A 22,395-nucleotide genomic window follows, 5' to 3' on the forward strand; every position below is an offset into this window, starting at 1 on the left:
TTGTATTAGATGATTTACCTCTTAACTTAGAAAGTCAAAGAATGCGCGCACATCAGTGGCACAGGTGCTGGACCAAACGTAAGATAACTGAAAATAAAATAAAGGTCTGCAACACTGTTAAATGCTCCCAAATATTTAATGGCACAAAATAAATTTAAAAAAATGTGCCATTAAATATTTGGGAGCATTTAACAGTGTTGCGGACCTTTTATTTTCTTTTCAGTTACCTCTGAACTTAACCTTAACTTATCCTGAATCAGCTTTGTAATATAGGCCCCAGTACAGTGGGGGATCGATTATTCTGACCCTACCTGTTGTTATTACGAGTCGGCTTCAGCCCTGGTGTAAAGGGTGGGGCTCTGCCAGGTGTGTGGCACCTACTGTAGTAGCCACACCTTAACTTGAGGAATTTCACCTTTGCAAAGGGAGTAGCATGTTGGGCAAAGTTTACACTAGAGATAATCTGTCCTGAAATAATGGGGTGGGAAGGGTGCAACTGAGGTTGAGTATCGTAGTCGAATCAGTTTCCACACCACAGACAATACTGTACCTACAGTAAGGGTAATGCTATTGTGCAATGCTTTTTGGTGCAGTGTTCTGCTGTAATTGTTAAATTTAAGAATTAATATATGAATAAACACCAAGACCTATGATCAATATGGCAATATTTAAGTGGACAAAATATAAAAGGTGTAAAGGATGAATTTATAGCCTGCCAAAACAAACGTGGGCTGCCCCCTGAAGAAGAAAGAGAAAATATATAATACGGTAGAACACAAAAGCAGCATCTATTTTTTCCATCAACCTTTTTTGAACAAACGCCCCCTTGACCTCAGCATAAGCCTTCCAATGTCCCATTGATCTAATCATAACACCCCCCACCCCAACAGCCCCCTTAATATTAAAAAATAAAATGGACTAAATGGCAACTGAGAACCCTTGACAGGTGCAGCCATATCTAACCAGTGCTTTAATAAGGCCCTGTCTATTGTGTGAGTGCGTGTGTGCACTCTCATGTGAACCCTGTACAATTGGCGCATTCTTGGCAGCCTCCAGAGCTAATGGGTGTGTATGTGTATTCCAAAGCACTTAGTTGTGATTTTGATTGATTGGTTGAAAATAGGCAGAAACAACAACATAATTGCTTTGATATATTTCTAAACGAAATAATAATGATATAATAATGAACTTTTATTATGACAGCATTGCATTACGTTCTAGCCCAGTTCAAGTCTCACCTCTAGTTGCTATTCACTTATATAACCACTAGGGGGCACTTGAGATCATAAATCACCATAGTGGAGACCAATCCCGAGATGGTACAAAGAAACTTAGCCTGGTTCACACCAGACGTTGTGTGTAGCTTCGGCGCCCCCTGGCGGCGCAGAGCTACACACACTACCGTCTGGTACACAGCCATAGAGCACGCTCCGTCTCCAACCAGAAAATAGGCTGAGAATTTATTGCTTCGGCACGGCCTCCTCACCAACAAATTCCTTCAAAAACCTTCCTGTTTATCTTTAAAGAGTCAATATAGTCTCTAATCTGTCTTGTGACTCCTCAATGTGAGTTACCGTTGATTTTGAAGCAATAAATTCTCAGCCTATTTTCTGGTTGGAGACAGAGCGTGCTCTATGGCTGTGTACCAGACGGTAGTGTGTGTAGCTCTGCTCCGCCAGGGGGCGCCGAAGCTACACATACACCGTCTGGTGTGAACCAGGCTAAAAGAAACTGGCATTGCCATTTATTAATATCACAAACCTCACATTAATGTCACATCTTCTAAGACTGTAGGAAAGCCTAACGTATGACTTACCACTCCCACCATCTTTATTTCCTTTGTAAAAGGAATTATTGCTTATATACTCTAAGTGAAGGCACATAGAAACATGAAAAGGCAAAGAAGATGAAGACGTGCTTAGTGCGTTCTGCCACGCAAAAGCTTCCACACTCATGACTTGTTGGCAGTAATAGCACTACAGGTAACTGGATCTACACACATAACAGGCTGCAAAGTATTCTACTTCCTCCCGTTCTTTCATCTGGTCTTCTGCATTGTGACGCAAGGCACCGACGTTGTCAATGATAAACGTTTTCATTTAATATCTTGCAAAAAAAAGTGAAAGCCCACCCGGGAAACTCCAACTCCCATTGTCATTATGACACAGCACTCCACACTGCACACAACGAAATTGCATTTTATGCCTCACCCGCGCAAGGGGGCAGCCCCCAATGGCGCCCGGAAGGAAGCAGTGCGGCGGGACGGTACCATGCTCAGGGCACCTCAGTCATGGAGGACAATGGGGGAGAGTACTGGTTAAATACTCCCCCCACCAACCTGGCGGGTCAGGGGTCGAACAGGTAACCTTTGGGCTACAAGTCTGGCGCCCTAACTGCTTACCCATGACCGCCCAAAAACACAATACAGAATATTATCCTCTCATTTCCAATGAAGATAATGAAGCTGGTCGATGCTACTTGACAGCAGAGCAGGGTAGTAGCACACGTCAAGGTGGTGCAACCACAGCTACTGTAATGCCACTATTGTACAGATTAAATTCATTTATTTAATCATTACCAATTACTTATTAATTTAATTTATGGGCATTAGCTGTGGTTGAACCTCCTGATGTCTGAGCCAAAAAAAACCCTTCATTGGCCCATGTGTTGAGGCAGGAGACCAGATGATGGAGTAAGGATGGTAAGGATGGAAGGAACTGCTAGAATGATTTGCAACCACAAACACACAACAGACTGGCCCCTCAGGTGCTGTTTCCACGTATCCGGATATTTTGAAATGTGGATATTTGTATCCTGTGTTTAGGTGTAAATGCAACATGTGGATAAGAAATAAAAAAGATCCATTGTAACAGGTGCGTTTCAGCCCCCCAAATGGGATATTTTTTTAAATGTACATTTTAAAACTCGGAAGAGGAAGGCCAAAACCAGTGTGTTTTCAAAAATATCCTGATACGCAGAAACAGCACCTCAGTCTCTCATCCGTGGCTGAGCTCACAACCGTGTCGAGTGTCCGGCTGGCTCTCGGTCTCTGTCTCGGTCTCTGTGGTGCTGCCTGATAAGTATCCCCACCGCTTGAGCAAGGCGACGCGCTCTCCCGGTGCGGTGGTGAAGTACTCCCTCTGCTGCTGCGAGTAGCTCTCCTCCGCCTGGATGATGTCCCTGTAGGTGCCGTCTTGCCAGCGCAGGTTAAACCTCTCCAGCAGCTCGATGCGCTCCTCACGGGACCTCACGCAGTCCAGAGGAGCCGCCTGCTGACAGAGCTCCTCCTCCCCCACCCGGACGTCTTTGAAGACCAGCAGAGCCCGCACGGCAAACCAGCCTCCTAGCCTTGGGTGGATGCACACGCCGAACATCTTCTGTGGAAATGCAGACAGAGACAGGATTCCATGTCAGACATACAATTCCATGACTTCTGGATGACTTTGCCAGACCGTAAAACAGAATTTCCATGACCTCTGGTAAAATTCAATGCTCAAAATATTGATAAGATTCTTCAGACATTTAGCTCTGTGGTCATCAATTTGTAATAGCCAGTCCTTTCAAATGGCCATTTTCAGGCAAAGACAAGAAAAAAAGAAGAGGAAAAAAAACAACCATATTTTCTAAGCTATATTTCAAACAGAGGCCATCTTGACTCATGAAAAAAATCAACTGATTCTTGGAATCTTTACATCTGCACTTATTGTTCTGTATATTTAATGTGCACGTTGTATCTGCAAGTGTTGTAGGCTGTGATTATGTCCTCGATTTTAAGTAGCTTTGGTTAAATAAGCATCTGCCCAATGAATGAATGAATGAATGATTTTATTTTACATCTTCAGTTCATATAAATAAAATAAATACATGATTGAGTTTCATATAAACCGCACCACATACTTAAATTAAAAAAACAGAGAGTCAGGATAGCACAATAAAGCTCGGAAGCTTATTTCCATTGTGGTCCTTGGTGTTTAGTTAAGTTTAGTTAAATGCAATGTACTGTAATGTAATCTGACCTTGTTGCCCCACGGTGGGTCGGGGACGTCTGACTGCTGGTAGTAGTAGGCCGCTCCGGCCACGTGAGTCGCAGTCTGGGCCAGAAACTTGGGCTTCCTGTTCGGATGCATCTCATAGTCATAACTGATGTCTACCGGACGCCCAGAAAAACACTGTGAAGAGGAAATACAAAGTGTAACTACGGTCACTTTAGCTATTTCATTCACAAAGAATAAAGGCACTTTTCTCAGCCAGTGACCATGGCCGGATTATCCATAATGGCCAGTGGCACAGTGTACCCAGCCAGGGGTACCAACCATTTCAACCTGTTTAGGGCACCATATGGCTGTTATATGGGGGCACCTGTGATGTACAGTAGTGCCCAGGGACACCACATTGGCTTAGTACGGTCCTGCCAGTGACGGCCCATGTTTGAAGGCATGTGTTTTGTTTGGCTGTACTGTACTGTGCTGTGCTGTGATGTGCTGTGACAACTGGTTTGTACTGTATGTGGATCGAAAAGTGCCTTATCCTTTGTGAATGAAATGACTAGTTATACTGTAGTACAAAAGCTGACTTAATACTACACAGTTTTACAATAACAGCAAAATGTATGTGCTTTGGGCATGAACAACTGCGTCACAACTGCACGGACGCAAGGCAAACCATTTATGTGGGGCTATGTCAGTGATGGAAGTCCAATTAATGGCTCAAGCCAACAATTACAACAACAACAACAACATTGTGTTTATCTTACTGAGGTGACCGCAGAGCTGATGCAGTGTGCTGTGCACTGATCGATGTAGTCATGAAGGCCTCCGCCAGAGTGCGCCTTCAGGAAAGGTAGGAATGCCTTCTCAAACATGCCAGGTGCGCTCAACACCACCACAGCCAGTGTATCTTCGGGGTAGGGGAGGTGAAAGGCTTCCGACAAGACCGCATTATACCATCCAACCTGTCCACGATCAAACCATGAAAGACATGTTCAGAACTAGTCCACCAAGAAACCATGGGCCTATACTACCAAGCTGGTTCAGGAGTAAACCAGGTTAAATTAAGAGGTAAACCATCCAATAGTCAAGTCAAGTCAAGTCAGCTTCGTTTCTTCATATGCACAGGTCATACAAGGATATTGAAATTATGTGTCTCTCTCTCTATAGGATACCATGGAAGGACATAGAAATAAGGACTGACATTTACAAACTGACATTAAAGTGCAAGACAGGACAGTAACAGAGATGTTCCAATAACAGTATGGTAAAGGAGATCCTGGAGTCCAGGTTAGATGATTTACCTCTTAAATTAACCTGGTTTACTCCCGAACCAGCTTTGTATTATAGGTCCCTAGGGGTACAAGACACAATAGTTCTATTGCGATGAATAATATATGGCATGAGGTCCAAAACAGTTTTCCTAGGTCATGTAGCATGGAGATCACAGGTGCAGAGATCACAGGTTCAGGCGTGGCATGATGAGTAGCTTGCCCAACGCACGCACGAGAGATTAGTTAGACCAACTCAATGAACTGTCTTGGCACTTGCACGTTCACTTCAACAGCTCTTCTTATCACAGCGAGTTTAATTACCTTAAGAGGATAAACTTCAAAGCCAAGAGGCAGCAAAGATTCTCCAAGGCTACGAGTGACATCCTCCACAGGTCTTGAGGAAGTCGCCATATTCCAAAGTTGTCAGTAAGATGTGGGAAATGTAGTCTGAGTGAAGTTGGGAAATAAGTGATTTGAAAATAATTAGTTATTTATGAGAACGGTCATGGGACAGGAAATGTTTAGGTGTAATAATAGAACATCTTATGAGAACTCCATCATATTTGTCAATAATTATCAAGTTGATAACTAACTTCCGTGCACATACGCATTACAATTGTATACTCAAGTTCCCATAATTCTTGTGTTGACGTTCTCAACCGAATGACGTGTTGACCCCAGGCTCCAGGATTTAAAAATTGTTGCGGTATTTTCTGCCATTGAAGAAGGTGGAGAGGGCAGTTTTGATGCGTTTTTTCCTACCCGAATATGTTCTTTCATGGATTACAGCAAACGAGATCGTATGTGCTTTGTAAACGCTCATCCCTAAAATGCATGTGATGTTTCGAAGTTGTTGATTTTAAGTCCAAGCTATTCAGTTACTAGCTGGCTAGGCTAACCTTCTTTGAAGCGTCCTTGTCCAGTAAAACCATTTCAGATTGTTTGTTCATCGGGGAACAAACTCTGCAACTCCAACCTGTGCGTGAGGTTTGTCCACTTTCTTGATAAAAGCAATTTAAATGCAGTTCGTTAGATCTGTGCTATCAGACTACAACACACAACTTCTTTTTAGCAAACAGGCTTGCTTGCTTCACAACACAGCTCAGTTTCAAATGACACCTTTACGTTTCTTGTTACAGTATCTGTCACGGAAGGTGATAAACGTGAACAGACAAGGTAGACAGTTTGATGAACAACACTAATACACAGTATACACGAAAACACACCCAGTGATTAAAAAGAAGAAATGGCAGTCTGGACTGGAGAATATTGAGAAGTTATAGCGTGTTCAATTGATATGAAGCAATTCTCTGCACCATCGATTGCATGTTGTCATGATGCAATGTTATTGTTATTACTATCTGACATTCTTTTCAGAAAGCGCCATAATGAACTGGGACAATCATTTGAGTTCCATGCTCTCGGCAGCAGATGGCAGTGTTGCAAAGATGCGGGTAAGATCAAAATATTTTTGGTTAACTTGGTTAATTGGGCCCTTAATTGGGCATATAAATTATTAGATGTGCATAATGTAATGCGATTTGATGGCATATATATATATTTTAGGAGCGTCTTACAACACATGGGAAGTACCCGCATGGAAGGGGTGGTAAGTAACTAAACTTACATTCTCAAATGAAGAGTACTGGCCTAGTACATTTTGTCGGCAACTTTAACCTTAAGTGCATTGATTGTAGTTTGAATCAGTGTTGTCTAACACACTGTTGTCTAACCGCACATTGTTCCAGAGGCTGTACTGTACCTTTATCACTACAAATAATTTTACAATAAAAACGTCATCTAACTCTAATGTAATGTCATGTGGTTGTTTTTTCTTATGCCGCCCACCACAGATATCTATCCATCCGCCAGAGAGCTGTTGCGGGAGGAGGGTTTGGATGCGTCTCCTCTGCCCCATCCCCCTGCCCCCTGCCCCCAGCCTCCCCCCTCCCTCTCCCAGCCCTCTGCCCCCCTCAGCCCTGCTGTGCAGTGGAACGACCTGGCTGGCCTGCAGGCACAGCTTCAGAACCAGAGTCAGGTTGGTGATGTGGTTGTTTTAAAAAAATAAATTAAAAAAACCCTAACCGTTCTTTGCATCTGCACTTGATGTTCCGTATATTTCCTGTGCAATTGTATCTACTAGTGATGTTGGCTATGATTATGTCCTCTTTTGAAAGTCGCTTTGGTTATATAGTGTCTGCCAAATGCAATGTAATGTCATGTAATGTCATGTAATGTCATGTAATGTCATGTAATGTAATGTAATGTTTGTGGGTAGGCGTGTATGCCTATGTGTCCTCTGTCTGCCTTGTGACTATGGGCTACTAGTCAAAAAACACTTGTCACACACACACACACAAAAAATCTAGGTGTTTCATTCCGACTTCATACTTCTGCCTTTTTTTCAAGATGATTGAGTCTCTTTCTCAGAGCCTGAGATCCATGGAGAGAGACAGACACGCACAGCACCGGCAGACACAGATCTTGGAAGGTAACGCTGACAAGACAGATGTTGGTGATCTTATCTCTTCCATCTCTGTAGAAACTGTTTTGGGTTGTAGCATTGCTATGACTGCAATGTGCTGTCATGTCTTTGACATATCATCTAATGATGATTTTAATGGTTTGTGTAGTCAAGTCAAGTCGGTTTTATTGTCATTTTCTTTACATGCGCTGGTCATACAAAGAATTGAAATTAGTGGTTAACTGGTTAACTTTCCATGCTCCATGTGTTAAACTGAGCAAGGCATTGGAGGTGCAGAGTGCATATCTCTCTAAAGCCAGGCTTAAACTACACGATTCCCGATTATGTGTCCGATTTTGACGTCAGGGTGCACCGCACACTAGAAGAGAATTGCAACTGTCAATCTTATCACTGCTCGCAACCACCGAGACAATGCCCGACTTTCTATTTCCAGTCGCAAATATCAAACACTGTTTGATTTCTACGATTTGCGACCGGCGGCTGTTTGAGCTGTCAAAGTTCTATCTTAGCACGTCGCACATGACGAGGAAATCTTTCCTGACAATCGCTTGCGATGGTCCTGGGGAGTAACGTTCCGCAGATTGTCGTAAGGGGGGTTTTCAGCCGATAATCGGGTCGATATGTCGTGTAGTTCGAGCCCGGCTTAAATGTCTTTGAGATGAGTCCAACAAATTGTAATAAATGATAGAAGTCCGCAACACTGGTAATGCTCCCAGTGATTTATTTGCACGACGTTTCGGACCTTCGTCCTTTTTCAAGTGCAACGTTTGCAAATAAATAACTGGGATTCATCATTTATTTCAGTTACTCTATTTTGTCCAGCACCTGTACCACTGATTTGCGCGCATTCTCCACCTTCCAACAAATTGTAACCACAGATGACATGACGACCTTGTTTAGTTCCAAATCAGAAGAATGAGGGTTCGTAATCGTGTCCCTTCACGGTTGCAAGATGTGTGGCCAGGGCAGCCGTGGCCTAGTGGTTAGGGGGTTGGTCTTTTCATCTGGGGTCTGTAGTAGTAGTAGTAATCCTCCATTCATGGCTGAAGTGCCCTTGAGCAAGGCACCTAATCCCATGATGTGCAGCCAGGGACTGTAGCCAATACCCTGAATTATAATAATGACAACTGTGAGTCGCTTTGGATAAAAATGTCAGTTCAGTGTAATGTCATATAAATATAATTCTTTCATTTTCCAGAGGAGGTGCGGCGGCTGAGAAAGAAGGCTGACGAGAGAGAGAGGGAAGGAGAGAGAAGGGGTCGGATGAGTCCGGACGTGGAGAGGAGGATGGAGGAGTGGAAGAGGGAGGTGACGCGGGAACTCAGCAGCCTGAGGGGACACGTCAACCGGTCCACATCGCTAGGCAACCTGGAGGAGAGGTGAGGGGCAATGATGTTACTAGGTAACCTAATGGAGAGGGGAGGGGAGGGGAGGGGAGGCGTTACTAGGTAACCTAGTGGAGAGGTGATGGGAGAGGAGAGGAGAGGTGAGGTGAGGTGAGGTGAGGTGACACGTTGCTAGGTAACCTAGTGGAGAGGTGAAGCATGTCACTAGGCAACCTGGAGGAGAGGTGAGGGGACACGTCAACAGGTCCTCATAACTCGGACCCTGTTTCTCGAAACCAGTTTGCAACAAACACCTGCCACCTTGACTAGGTCCCCTGAAAAGAGAAATTGTGAATGAAAAATTGTATTGTGAACTTCAGTGAGTTTCTCAAGTTGGTTTACAAAGACTTTACAACAATAAAAAGCACATGTTTTCTGGGGGGTTCATATGTCATGAAGCTGCACAACAGAGCCTATGAAGATTAGGCTTATTAGCGCCATATCTCTAATTAATCCCCCACCCACCTTAACACATTTTCTGTGAGAAGCTTGTGTTTTGGTAGTGACAAGTGAGATGCTTGTGTTTTGGTAGTGAGATGCATGCTAATATTATTATTGTTATTCTTGTGATTCATTATTATTATTACTATTCTTGTTATTCATTTGGTAGTTGACCTCTCATGTGTTGTTGCTTGGTTTAGTTTCAGCTCCAAACTGCGCAGAGAGGAGGTGGAGCTACTGAGGAAAGAGGTGGACCAACTCAAGAGCAAAATGAGTGAGGACACTAAAATACGCACACACAAACACACACAGGCAGTGATTTCTTTCCAAAACACACACACATACGCACAGAAACTAAACACAAAAAAATGAGTGAGTGGGAACTTCGCTTGTGAACAATATCCTCTATCGACATATCTCTGTGACCAATATGTACCACACACACACCATTCAGAAAATAGTAACACTGTAGCCAGGGCAGCTGTGGCCTAGTGGTTAAGGAGATGGACTAAAGATCAGATGATTGTTGGTTTGAACACCACCCTACCACACTCCTTGACTGAGGTGCCCTTGAGCAAGGCACCTAACCCCAGGTGTTTTCACGCGGACCTTGTAGGGGGGTTGGGGGCATTTAAAAAAAAAAAAATGCAGTACAGTGAATAATTTCTGTTTACAACAGTTTCATTCGTCCCTCATGAAGGGGTCTATGTAATGAAAAAAATAATAAAACAAAATATGAGCCGAGATAAGAATTTAAGAGTACTGTGAAATTGTTAACGCATAGACAAAAAGGGTCTAAGAGGGTAGGCTATGCCTTTTCCCCACACATTCAGGCGTACACATTCTACATGAGGGGTGCTGGCCAGTTTTTCAAAATTCCCCCCATTAAAATGGCTGCACAACATATTACACATTTATGTCTATATTCACATTCATTTCTATATACAGCCCGATGTCTCCTCTGCCGTGTCAATGAAGGCCTGTCACCTAACTCATTACAACTGTAAAGCAAAGCCTGGGGAGTGTTAGTAAACTCATCCCAACTGTCCCTTCTCTGAATGTTTTTTTTATTGCTCCCAAACCCAAGTTAACTACAACAACTTGACTAGGCTTTTGATCCCTCTGTCTTTCAAGCACTTGTAGTTTTCTCTATAGGATGTATTTACTCCAGGAGAAAAATGCGAAGGAAATCGTAATTCAAATCGTTTTTAACAAAAACGGAAATCGTTAAAAAAAAAAAAAAAAAAAAAAATTTTTTTTTTTTTCATTTTCGGAAACTATGGCGGCCAAATTTAAACTATGGCGGGCCGCCATAGTTTCCTCAATGTATGGGAAACACTGCACACACACACACACACATACACACACATACACACACACACACGACCTGAGTTGAGATGGGCCGCGTGTGCCAAGGTAAACACGGCCGTGCCAAGCTAAAGCCTTCAGACGTCATACTGCTCTCACTCGCATGCAGGCACACACACACATGCAGGCACACACACACACACACACACACACACACACACACACACACACACACACTGGTCTGGTCTGGTCTGTGGCTGCGCGGCATTCTCCTCCCCACTCATGCACTGCACTTCCAGGCTAAGACTTGAGGAGTTTGTGTGTGTGTGTGTGCGCGTGTGCGTGTGCGTGTGCGCGCCTGCCTGAGAAATAGAATTATTTTGTGTGTGTGTATTTTAATTCTCTCTTCTCGTGTGTGTATTTTTCGTGTGTGTGTGTGTGTGTGTGTGTGTGTGTGTGTGTGTGTGTGTGTGTGTGTGTGTGTGTGTGTGTGTGTGTGTGTGTGTGTGTGTGTGTGTGTGTGTGTGTGTGTGTGTGTGTGTGTGTGTGTGTGTGTGTGTGTGTGTGTGTGTGTGTGTTGTGGTGAACAGTGAGATTGGAAGAGGATATGTTCCAGCAGCAGTCTGAGGCTAGAGAGACACGACGACAGTATGAACGCAGCTGCAAGGTCACACACACACACACACACACACACACACACACACACACACACACACACACACACACACACACACACACACACACACACACACACACACACACACACACACAGAGTTGTTAGTGTGTGGTTCAGCCAAGCAGCATATACTATCATTTCTGTTTTGTACTCGTTACTTGATAGTCCCAGGCACTATAGATGCTAGCAGGTTACTGCCACTAGCAAGTAAAATGGATACACATTGCAAATTGATTTACAATTTTGCGCTGTTCAAAATACTTGTGCTCTGTCTAGGCAGTGTAGCGCGAAAGTATTTGCCCCCTTACTGTTTTTTTTGTTGCTTTTCTGTCACATTTAACCTTTTCAGATCACCAAACAAAATAAACATTAAACAAGTTTAACCCAAGTAAACATAAAATGCAGTTTTTCAGTGACTGGTATTCCATAACATTTTTTTGTAGCGAAACATGGCTTCTGTCGTGTTTTATGTAGTATTTTGTAAACATTTTTTTATGTGTTTTATGTAACATTTTGTAAAAAAAAATGTTTTATTTTATTCACAAAATGCCAGATAAAACATGACGGAAGACTTATTTAGCTTTCAAACTTGTCAGGGAATGCCAGTGAACATCCTTAACTACTTGGTGAGATGCATTCTTTTTAAAACAAATTATTAGGGTGGTTTTAAAAACAGACTTGCACATGCCCATAGACCAGGGGTCCCCAAACTTTTTTCTCTGGGGGCCACATTATCGTTCCTGACTGTGATCAGGGGTCGGGATCAATCATGTGGGCTGTATACTAGGCCACTGCCTGTTGTAGCCATAATTTCTAACACAAAATAGTTCATCATTACAAGTGATTTGCAAAAGAAGTGAGTACTTCACATGTTTTTCAATTTGAAATAACACAGATATTCCTTTTAATTTCTAATAACCATGTAAAAATAGCAAGGAAAGGTTAGAAAAATATGGTGATTGACAGTTTATGAGTGATACAATAGAAATGGTAGGCCTGTTTATATCACAGTGAGATGAGAAACTATCAAGACAAGAAACTTCTGGTGATTCACACTAGGTTAGTGAAAATTAAACTGTAGAAGCCCTGTTGATAAGCGAAATAAAATATTTAAAAAATATATTTCATCATTTATTATTTTTTTTTGTGAGGATTGCTTATTTGGGCCAGTTCAAATAGTGAGGTGCAGAGAGGTGGAGGGCCGGTCAAAGGGGTGTGACAGGCCGCATCCGGCCCCCGGGCCTTAGTTTGGGACCCCTGCCATAGACGGCCATTCTAAAGCTGGTTGAGACAAACTCCAAATTAGCCAAATGACTGAGGCAGCAGTAAACGTCAAATAAACGGTGAGGGGGACTCTAAATCCATTTTCGGAGTAGTCTGCAATGTTTTCAAAGTTCACAATAGTGCACTTGTCCTTTGAAAATATTGCTCTCTTGTTTTGCTGTGCTGTAACACAATGGTTCTTAACCTTTTTTCTTAATGCACCCCCTACCCTGTGCTGAAGACAAGCTGTGCACCCCCAACCCATACTTCTACACATGTATACACACAAAAAAATATTTAAGTGATTAATTACAATGATTCTTGCTGAAGCCATTAATCAATACCTTAATGTCTATAGGGACCAAAATGTGTTAATTTCATTTGGCCTAGTTATAATATTTGCAAGCAGAATTTTGCTGACATTCTCAACACAAACCAAATTTCGTGCACCCCCAGAAATATCTGGTGTACCCCCAGGGGGTGCCCGCACCCCAGGTTAAGAACCACTGCTGTAACGTGCTGTGTGTGTGCAGATGCTGGAGGGCTTGACGGACAGCTACCGGACACACAGCTTTGACCTGGCACGCACCATCTCCCAATACCAGAATACACAGCAAGAAGTACGCGGCATGAGGTGAGGACCACACACACGCGCGCACACACACACACACACTCTCACACACACACTCTCACACACACACACACACATGTACACACACACTCACACACAAATACATACAATCATCACACATACACACACACACACACTCTCACACACGCACGCAAACATGCGCGCGCACACGCACACACACAGAGACACACAGATACATACAATCATCACACATACACACACACACACACACACACACACACACACACACACACACACACACACACACACACACACATACACACACACACACACACGGATATACATCCAACAATCACACACACACAATAAAAAAAAAGACAGGGTGTGCATGTGTGCGTGCGCGCGTGTGTGTGTACCATTTAAAGATATTTACAATGGTCTCAAGTTTAATGAAATGTAAAAACCATTCAAATGTATTTTGGCCTCAGTTGCCACTGCTCTCTCAAACAAGTACGTTTGTGTGTGTGTGTGTGTGTGTGTGTGTCTGTGTGTGTGTGTGTCTGTGTCTGTGTCTGTGTCTGCAGGGTGACTGTATCGGAGCTGAAGGATGAGGTGAGGGGACTGATCCTTCGTGACAGGCTGCCCCCAACCGTCACCACCCCGACCCCAACAGCAGGGGCACCCAGAGCAGGTGAGCAGGGTGTGTGTGTGTGTGTGTGTGTGTGTGTGTGTGTGTGTGTGTGTGTGTGTGTGCGTGTGCGTGTGCGTGTGCGTGTGCGTGTGCGTGTGCGTGTGCGTGTGCGTGTGCGTGTGCGCGTGCGCGCGTGTGCGCGCGTGCGCGCGTGCGTGCGTGTGTGTGTGTGTGTGTGTCATGCATGTGCTGTTTTACCCTTTCACGCACTTTCTCTTTCTTCCCTTCTACTCTAGCTCTCCTCTATACATCTTTTTTTCTTTCCTTCACATAACACACACATACACACACACACTTTTGTACAATGTGTGATGATGCATGTATGAACTGGCTTGGAAAAGTGTGTGTGTGTGTCAGTGGAGCGAGTCATGTCTTCATCATTGGTGGCGGGTTTATGACGCTGCTATCTCCCCTGTGTGTGTGTGTACAGCGGTTGCCGTAGAAACGACCTCCCGAAGGCAGGTGAGGGAACCAGTGACGGTGACAGCCGGGTCGACAGCGATGGGGGCCCGAGCAGGAGGAGCAGGAGCGTCACCACGGGTTACGGGGGCAGGATCGTCACCGTTGACGACGGCGGGCGGGTTGGACTCGGACCAGGACTACAGCCCCACCCCCAGCCTGGCGGAAATCAGCTCCGACGACCTGGAGCTGTCATGGACCTCACAAGCACGCCAGCCTGGTGAGAGCGCGCACACACACACACACACACACACACACACACACACACACACACACAACCTGGAGCTGTCATGGACCTCCCAACCACGCCAGCCTGGTGAGAACACGCACACACACACACACACACACACACACACACACACACACACACACACACACACACACACACACACACACACACACACACACACACACACACACTTTATCATAGAGTCATAGGAAATGAGGCAAAAACGGAATGATGAATTATTTTCCACTGCCAGCTGCTTAGAAAAAACACTTCAAAAAAGCTCTCTTTTTTGTTTCCTCTGACCAATTTTCTTGTTGATTTCTGAGAACGATTTGCCCCTCTGAACTGTACAGGCATCAAAGGCCTTTTCTAGACTGTTAACGGGAAGGCTGTGAATCATATGGTTTACTTCCATGTGTTTTCTTGTTGTCCCAATGACTAAGCAAGTGTTCAAGAATCTAATACCCCTGCCTGCCAGTTTTTTACTTCTCTACCATTAGAGGTGTTATCCAGTTCTGTTAGTGTGGCTCAATCGGCTGCTGGGCACTGCACCGCTAAAGCAAACCCCGGTTTGATTCTGGCCAGAGGTCATTTAGTGGGACTCCCGCATCTCTCTACACTCTTGTTTCCTGTCTCCCACCCATTTTTTTTATTTAAGAGTTGTTGGCAAGCTGTGTTTCATTTTTAAATTAAAATTGATTTCCAAGACTGCACATATACTTGGAACCTCTAGAGGGGGCTATTTATACAGGTATAGCCAGAAGCATTTCAAGATTTGTTTACAGTCGTGATGAAAACCTATTGACCCCTTTAGAAGTTACGTCGTCACTGACTGCACGTGCATTACGTCACATTTGTTTACAAACCGTAAACCGTATTTGTTTCTGTAAGTGTTTACTTTTTTTCAGTGTGGACTTTGAAATGCCTGTAGTGTAGATGGTGATGATGTCATCAGGTTTTGCTGTGCACATGCTTGTAGTCTGAAGCCAAGAATGGATTCAGTCACACCACAGACCAAATCTGATACCTTAATATTCTAGAGTACCAAGGGGTTCCCAACCCTCTCCAACTTGGGGCCCTCTTTGCACAGATGTCCCGGGCCCATCTCTGACCCAATAAAACAATAAAACTCAAATAAATAGTCCGCAGCAACATGAATATTATTTTTATTTTTAAAAAACGATTTCAAGGCCTACTTGAAATACCTTCAGGGCCCACCAGTAGGCCCCGTTCCACAGTTAGAGAATCTCTAGAGTAGACAACCCCACCAGCAAGATTATGACTTACAATGAAAAGCAACACATCTGGTAATGACAAATTCAATTTAATATAATCTAATCTAATTCGGATATACACTGTACAGTTCTGTCATCACTGCTCTCGTTCCTTCTGATTCTACTTTTCCTTTTACATAATCGCTTAGTTTTTTTCTTTTTGTACGTTTTTCTACGTCTTCCCTAAAAAAAAAAACCCCTAACCATAGTAATTACATTGGTGAACGTCTAACCACAAATTCCCTTATTCTGCCAGCACAGCCCCCTTCCTCCCAAACACCACCCATGCATGTTCAAAAATCCCACGCAGGGAAATAAAACTTCCCACACAAGCCAGTGAAATAAACCCTTCTCTTCATCTTCTAGTTACTGCTAGTTTCAGCTGTACTTTCCGTCGTCCTAGAGAAGAAAAAAAATGGTTCCAGTTCGTAGACTTTTTTTTTTTTGGTTACTTTGTCGACTTTGATGTATGTTGTGACACCATCCTTGTGTGCGTGTCTTTTTTATTTTATATTATATATTCTTTTTTTTACTTTTTAGGAGTTATAGCCTTTTTGAGTTGACTCACCGAGTGAAACACTGTTCACAGACAAGGCGCAGACACAGACATCTTAAAAAAATAAAATAAAATCCAATTACTGTATTGTACAGACACAATCAGAGGGCATATCTATCTACCAGTGAGTCAGGTCTTGATGTGGTTCTCTCACCGTAGATTCTGAGAAGTGTGAGGGGGGGGGTCTGAAGAGAATCGGAGATCGTGTGAGAGATGGTGACTAACACACGACAGCACCAGGAAACTAGCTGTGTTGCAGCAGTGGCAACAGCAGATCAGAAAGATAGCGAGATTCGCAAGTAGCACGACTTGCACAACAGAGGATGGAGAAGGGTACCCCACCCCATCACACCTAACCTGCAAAAAATGCAAGTGTAACATTGGTTCAGTATAGAGAGGGGGATTCTCCAGAATGGTCTAATTCCATTGGCAGATACGTTTACTTATTTTTAAAGATATTTTTTACTATTTTATCTTTTACGACTTTATTGATGATAGGCCAGTGTGAGAGGTGGACAGGAAGCGAATGGGGAGAGAGACGGGGATGGGTCAGAAAAGGACCCGAGCCGGGAATCGAGCCCTACCGGTTGGCTACAGCAGGACCAGGCAGATTTGTTTACTTATTTCATCTGGAATGTTGTCTTGTTATTCACAAGAACTGTGACTTTCACAACATAGGTTGGAGACTGCTACCCCAGTCCATTTTACCCAGTCACCCATGTGTGAAGTGAAAGTGAAAGCCCAAATGGGAAACGCCAACTCCCATTGTCATTGTGACAGAGCACTCCACAGCACACAAGTGAACGCTGCACACTGCACACAAAATTGCATTCATGCCTCACCCGTGCAAGGGGGCAGCCCCCAATGGCGTACGTGTACAGTACATGCGTAATATCAAAGTATTATCAAAGCTGGCCAAAGCAGAAGTACATTTTTGGTGTAAGTGCAACACTAGCACATATTACATAGCAATTACACCAGGACCCAGGTATTCTATTGTACGCAATTAGGTGGCTAGACATGAGAAAACATAAAAAGAAACCCCCCAAATTGTATCCAACCAGCGCAGAATCGGGTACATTGCTCTTCAGTAGCTGTAGACCAGTTACTCAGTGATGTTACTTGTGTTGGAAGGACACTATGTCAGGTTTTGTTTTGGTAACACTTTATTTTAGGGATACATCTATTAGCACTTATACATGCAATGTGCCTGTATAAGTAACTTGTAAGGCATGTACAAAAGCAAAATCAAACATTTGTTAGGCATGTATTCGCAAATGTCTTGTTCATGCACAATAAGGGATTTATTACCAATTTCACCTTAGTAAGGACCTAGTAGGCCTTAGCGTTTGCTTAGTACATGCCTTACAAGTTACTTATGCAGGCATTAACATTGTATGTATTAGGGCTTATAGATGTGTCCCTAAAATAAAGTGTTACCTTTTGTTTTTTCCTTATATTTTAATATCTCTCCTCTCTTCTCACGAAACGCGCCTTGCACAAGATAGGATCAAGAGTGGTACCCCACCTCATCACACCTAAGTCTCCCTTGTCATCTCTGACTAACGATGTGGCAGGATAACAGCATCAGATCAGAAAGATATCAGGCTTCGCAAGAAACACGACTTGCACAAGAGAGGACAGAGAGCGGTACCCCACCCCACCACAAACCCACCCCATCACACCTAAGTCTCACTAGTAATCTGAGTGAGTAGCAATGTGGAATGTCCCAGTGCAGATCAGAAAGATATCGGGATTCGCAAGAACTGCAACTTTCACAAGAGAGAGGATGGAGATTGGTACCCCACCCCATCACACCTAAGTCTCCCTCAGATCATAAAGATATCTGGATTTCGCGAGAACTGCGACTTTCACTAGTGTGTATATGTGCCTTTATGTACTGTTTGTTGCCTGTAGTCACCAGAGGATGAGATGTCATATTTGGCCTCTTCCGAAGAATGAATATTGTTTCCCAATAAGTGACAGAACAAATCCCTTGATGTTTCAAACCATTTTTTTCTTCCATTATTCTTTAGCAAGAATAGCTAAAATGCAACACGGAAAGAAACACACACACACGCACGCCCACCCGCCCGTGCACGCACACACGCACGCACGCACGCACGCACGCACGCGCGCGCATGCATCATGCTTCGCACTACACACACACACACACACCATGCTTCGCACTACAGCTACTGGTTTGAAATGAAAATAGCAGGATTCTGACTTGGCTGTACAGTAAATGGCTCTCTTGCCGCTCCTGGGAAGGCAACCACGTGACTCATGGGCCACATACAGCAGTCCTCCTCCGTTCTTCCACCCACTCGTCTTGCTAAAGAGTAATTGCAAACAATTTGCGATAAGTCTTCTTAAGTCATCTAATGGGGACGGCCATCCAATCCTTTTTGATGGGATTAAGGGTTTCGTCATTTTTGAGTTCTTGTACTATATATATACTGACAGATATAAAAGCTGGCTGTCCAGTGCAGACATGGTGGGGGAGAAAAACAGCCTTTCAAAAACTGTTTCCTTTTTGTCAAAGGTTAAGAGAGTGTGATAAGTGATGATTGAAGTTGGACTTTTAGCAGTTTTCTTTTCAAGTCCACAAGGGGTGCATAGTCAAGAGTAAATAAACACCAGATACTCTCTCTCTCTCTCTCTCTCTCTCTCTCTCTCTCTCTCTCTCTCTCTCTCTCTCTCTCTCTCTCTCCCTCTCCCTCTCTCTCTCTCTCTCTCTCTCTCTCTCTCTCTCTCTCTGCTCTGTCACCATCTTAGTTTTTCTTTCTTTTCCTCCTTTCTTTTCATACCTTTTCTTTTTTTCTCTCTCTCATTCTCTTTCTCTCTTTCATTCTCCTCCTCTCTGTCTCTTTCATATTTCATGCGTAGAACACAGAGAGGCTAAATTGATGGTTTGTTCTCAATTTCCTGGAGTTATAGTTTTGAGTTCTGTTATGGGTTTCTGCGGCCCTCGGGACATCTAAAGAAAAAACAAGGGAGAAGCTAATTTCCTGCCCACAAGTGTGCGTGCGTGCGTGTGCGCGTTCGTGCGTGCATATGTGTGTGTGTGTGTGCTGTTCCTATTTTTGGGAAGCCAAGCCACCATATTTTACAAAAAAATAACATTTATCGTAAGCCTCAGTTACGGTGGTCGGTAGTGGACAAACTTAGCAGAAATGTTACAGCCAGACAAAGCAATGAGACAGATTTACTGTCAGATAAGGATGCTTGAAATAAGAATCATTTTAAAGGTACACTGCAGGAAATGGTCAAAGAAGGTACTGCAACTATGCTGCTCATTGAAACTGGGCTGCCTATTGCCACATTTGATCTTTACATGACAGTTTACTAAGTAATAAAGTAATATTTTCTAGTATGGCCCAAGTACAGTCATTTTTGCAGCTAAAAATGTCTAAGTCTTATTTCTTGAAATTCAAAATGGCTGACCATGGAGAAGATTCCCCTTTTCATGCATGAAAAATGCAATTTTCCCAGTCATAATGAATACTTAGTGAATAATAAATAACAAAAAATCTTACACGGTGTCCCTTTTAGTGTGTGTGTGTGCGTGTGTGTATGGTTCACTTGAATGCATGCTCACAGGAATATTGCATAATCTACAACTCAACAGAATCTAGAATCTATGAAATAAGAATCACTTATCATTTTAATATAGTGTTACACCTACAAGTGTTGCTCTCTTTAACTGAAGGATGTTAGTCTTTGTCCATTGCTGACACATTTTCTGGAATCATGTCTCGAATTCTCAAAAGTGAAAGTGAAAGAAAGCCCATTGGGAAACTCCAACTCCCATTGTCATTGTGACACAGCACTCCACAGCACACAAGTGAACTCTGCACACTGCACACAACGAAATTGCATTTATGCCTCACCCGTGCAAGGGGGCAGCCCTCAGTGGCGCCCCATGGGGAGCAGTGCGGTGGGACGGTACCATGCTCAGGGTACCTCAGTCATGGAGGAGGATGGGGGAGAGCACTGGTTGATTACTCCCCCCACCAACCTGGCGGGTCGGGAGTCGAACCGGCAACCTCTGGGATGCAAGTCTGACGCCCTAACCGCTCACCCATGACTGCCCATAAACCCCTCACTTCATAAATGCATATTTTTCTGATTCTCAAAACTGTTGAGCTAACATGCTGCAAAATATTGGATTCGTTTTTGTCACATATTTTAGCATTCAACAACTCAAAGATCCGTATTGGTGACATTGGTGACGATTTTGTGTGCAGGCCAAAGCAGTAAAAAAAAAATCTGTAATGTGTCCGTTTGAGCGCTCTGGTCTCACAGTTTACTCTTCCATTTTGCAGCTCGGCGACGGACTAAACGTCGGGGGAATCCGACCCATCGGTCACCAGGAAGTGACCTCAGTGATGCAGGAAGTGGACTAGACGATGATGATGATGAGAACGATGAGAGCCACGTGCTTCGACGACTATCGGACAGTCCACCCGACCTAAGTCTCAGCGACCTTTGAAGGAGCAGCGTAATGTGGTCAAAATCCTTGAGACAAGGAAGCTGCTGCACACTCTCCACAGAAGGTCAATAGACCGAAATGTCACTATTACATGCTATAGGATCAAGGAAGGGGAACTCGCACACCTTGTATGGCGATGCAATAGTTTCCTTTTATTGCATGTTTCGAAAATAAAAAAGTGCTTTCTGCACTGTTCACTTGGGTAGCACTTTTTTATTTTTATTTCTCGAAACATGCAATAAAAGGTAACTATTGCATCGGCATACAAGGTGTGCGAGTTCCCCTTCCTTGATCCTATAGTTAACCTGTTGGAACTTACGCACCCACCCGGCATGAAGAGAAAAGGCGCGGTACCTCCCTTTGAAAGAACTATTAAATGCTGCAAATGTGGACAGGGGCTTTCTTGTCTCTGACGTTGGTGACCCAGGGGTTCCCTTCCTTCGCACCTGGCCAAGGGAGGTGCGCAGGAACTCTACACACACATGGCCAGAACTCAACCTTAAGGCAGAACCATGTGGATGATATCAACACTCCAAAACTATTTCTGGAATGGGAACACGAGCCCTTTTGCATCCTTTTACAAGCAGAAAAGTATTTCAGCACATTCACTTGATTTGCGACAATGTATAAGTGTGTCCTAAAAAATATGTATACACCTTAAGGCATTGTATTCAGTTCAATGGCATTTACAGATATCACTGTAATGTTTCGTCACCAACGCTTTCTGCTTCTCACACTGATCTCTGAGGTCCACTCCAGGGGTTCCTATTAACTTTTTACAACTTGGGGCCCACTTCAATTTTTCACAAATGTTCAGGCCCCTCTCTGACCCCAATAAACAATAAAACTCAAATAAGTAGTCAGCAGCAACACACAAATATTACTTAGATTTTTGGAAAATGATTTCAAGGCCTACATGGAATACCTTCAGAGTCCACCAGTGCCAGTGGGTCCTGGCCCACAGTTTGAGAATCACTGGACGACGGCGTGATACCTGCTACAGCTATTGAAAATGAAAATATACAAGAATTCTGTGGTGGCAAAACATGAAAAGGATGGCTGTAATGTCTATCACACTTTGTGAAATTACAAGAATTTGAATAAGCGCCTATTTTACAATGATCTTAAGTGTGCAGTCAGTGCATACATTTTTTCGGACCACCCTTTATGTAAATTCTTCAGAAGATGATCCCACTTGGTGTTACTGCTACGTCACAAACTCAGAGCTTCATTATTTCATAGACGTTTCATACTGCTGCTCCACCTGCATGTTCAAGTTCA

General features: G+C 43.6%; 2 protein-coding genes across 5 annotated transcripts; one reads left to right on the plus strand and one right to left on the minus strand.

Moving 5' to 3' along the window:
- Positions 1 to 1,671: 1,671 nt before the first annotated feature.
- Positions 1,672 to 5,677, minus strand: mmachc (metabolism of cobalamin associated C). The gene is made up of 4 exons (XM_063200669.1): positions 5,582 to 5,677; positions 4,754 to 4,951; positions 4,017 to 4,169; positions 1,672 to 3,377 (listed from the first exon to the last, which is right to left on the minus strand). Exons 1-4 carry the CDS (start codon positions 5,669 to 5,671, stop codon positions 2,997 to 2,999), a joined length of 822 nt encoding a protein of 273 aa, XP_063056739.1. The 5' UTR covers positions 5,672 to 5,677; the 3' UTR covers positions 1,672 to 2,996.
- A 264-nt stretch (positions 5,678 to 5,941) lies between these two features.
- Positions 5,942 to 21,244, plus strand: LOC134450719 (dynactin subunit 1). 4 transcript variants are annotated; one of them, XM_063200663.1, is made up of 13 exons: positions 5,942 to 6,247; positions 6,400 to 6,436; positions 6,638 to 6,714; positions 6,827 to 6,869; positions 7,114 to 7,298; positions 7,670 to 7,751; positions 8,944 to 9,124; positions 9,772 to 9,845; positions 11,470 to 11,546; positions 13,352 to 13,452; positions 13,995 to 14,101; positions 14,532 to 14,780; positions 20,948 to 21,244. In XM_063200663.1, the coding sequence occupies exons 3-13, from the start codon at positions 6,649 to 6,651 to the stop codon at positions 21,112 to 21,114; spliced, it is 1,332 nt and encodes a 443-aa protein (XP_063056733.1). In that variant the 5' UTR covers positions 5,942 to 6,247; positions 6,400 to 6,436; positions 6,638 to 6,648; the 3' UTR covers positions 21,115 to 21,244. The 4 variants fall into 4 exon arrangements, with proteins under 4 accessions (XP_063056733.1, XP_063056735.1, XP_063056734.1 ...); XM_063200665.1 differs by having other exon boundaries at positions 5,942 to 6,238; XM_063200664.1 differs by lacking the exon at positions 6,400 to 6,436.
- Positions 21,245 to 22,395: the final 1,151 nt, after the last annotated feature.

Source organism: Engraulis encrasicolus, chromosome 6 (assembly GCF_034702125.1).
Source record: "Engraulis encrasicolus isolate BLACKSEA-1 chromosome 6, IST_EnEncr_1.0, whole genome shotgun sequence".
NCBI classification, from domain to species: Eukaryota; Metazoa; Chordata; class Actinopteri; order Clupeiformes; family Engraulidae; genus Engraulis; species Engraulis encrasicolus.

Bases quoted from the DNA above. Each gene is read 5' to 3' on its own strand.
- LOC134450719 (XM_063200663.1), top strand. From the start codon at position 6,649: ATGAACTGGGACAATCATTTGAGTTCCATGCTCTCGGCAGCAGATGGC. The intron at 14,102-14,531 runs GTGAGCAGGGTG...GTGTGTGTACAG, and splicing joins AGCAGGGGCACCCAGAGCAG to CGGTTGCCGTAGAAACGACC. The intron at 14,781-20,947 runs GTGAGAGCGCGC...TCCATTTTGCAG, and splicing joins CTCACAAGCACGCCAGCCTG to CTCGGCGACGGACTAAACGT.
- mmachc (XM_063200669.1), bottom strand. From the start codon at position 5,671: ATGGCGACTTCCTCAAGACCTGTGGAGGATGTCACTCGTAGCCTTGGA. The intron at 4,952-5,581 runs GTAATTAAACTC...GATCGTGGACAG, and splicing joins TTGAAGTTTATCCTCTTAAG to GTTGGATGGTATAATGCGGT. The intron at 4,170-4,753 runs GTAAGATAAACA...TCCTCTTCACAG, and splicing joins TCAGCTCTGCGGTCACCTCA to TGTTTTTCTGGGCGTCCGGT.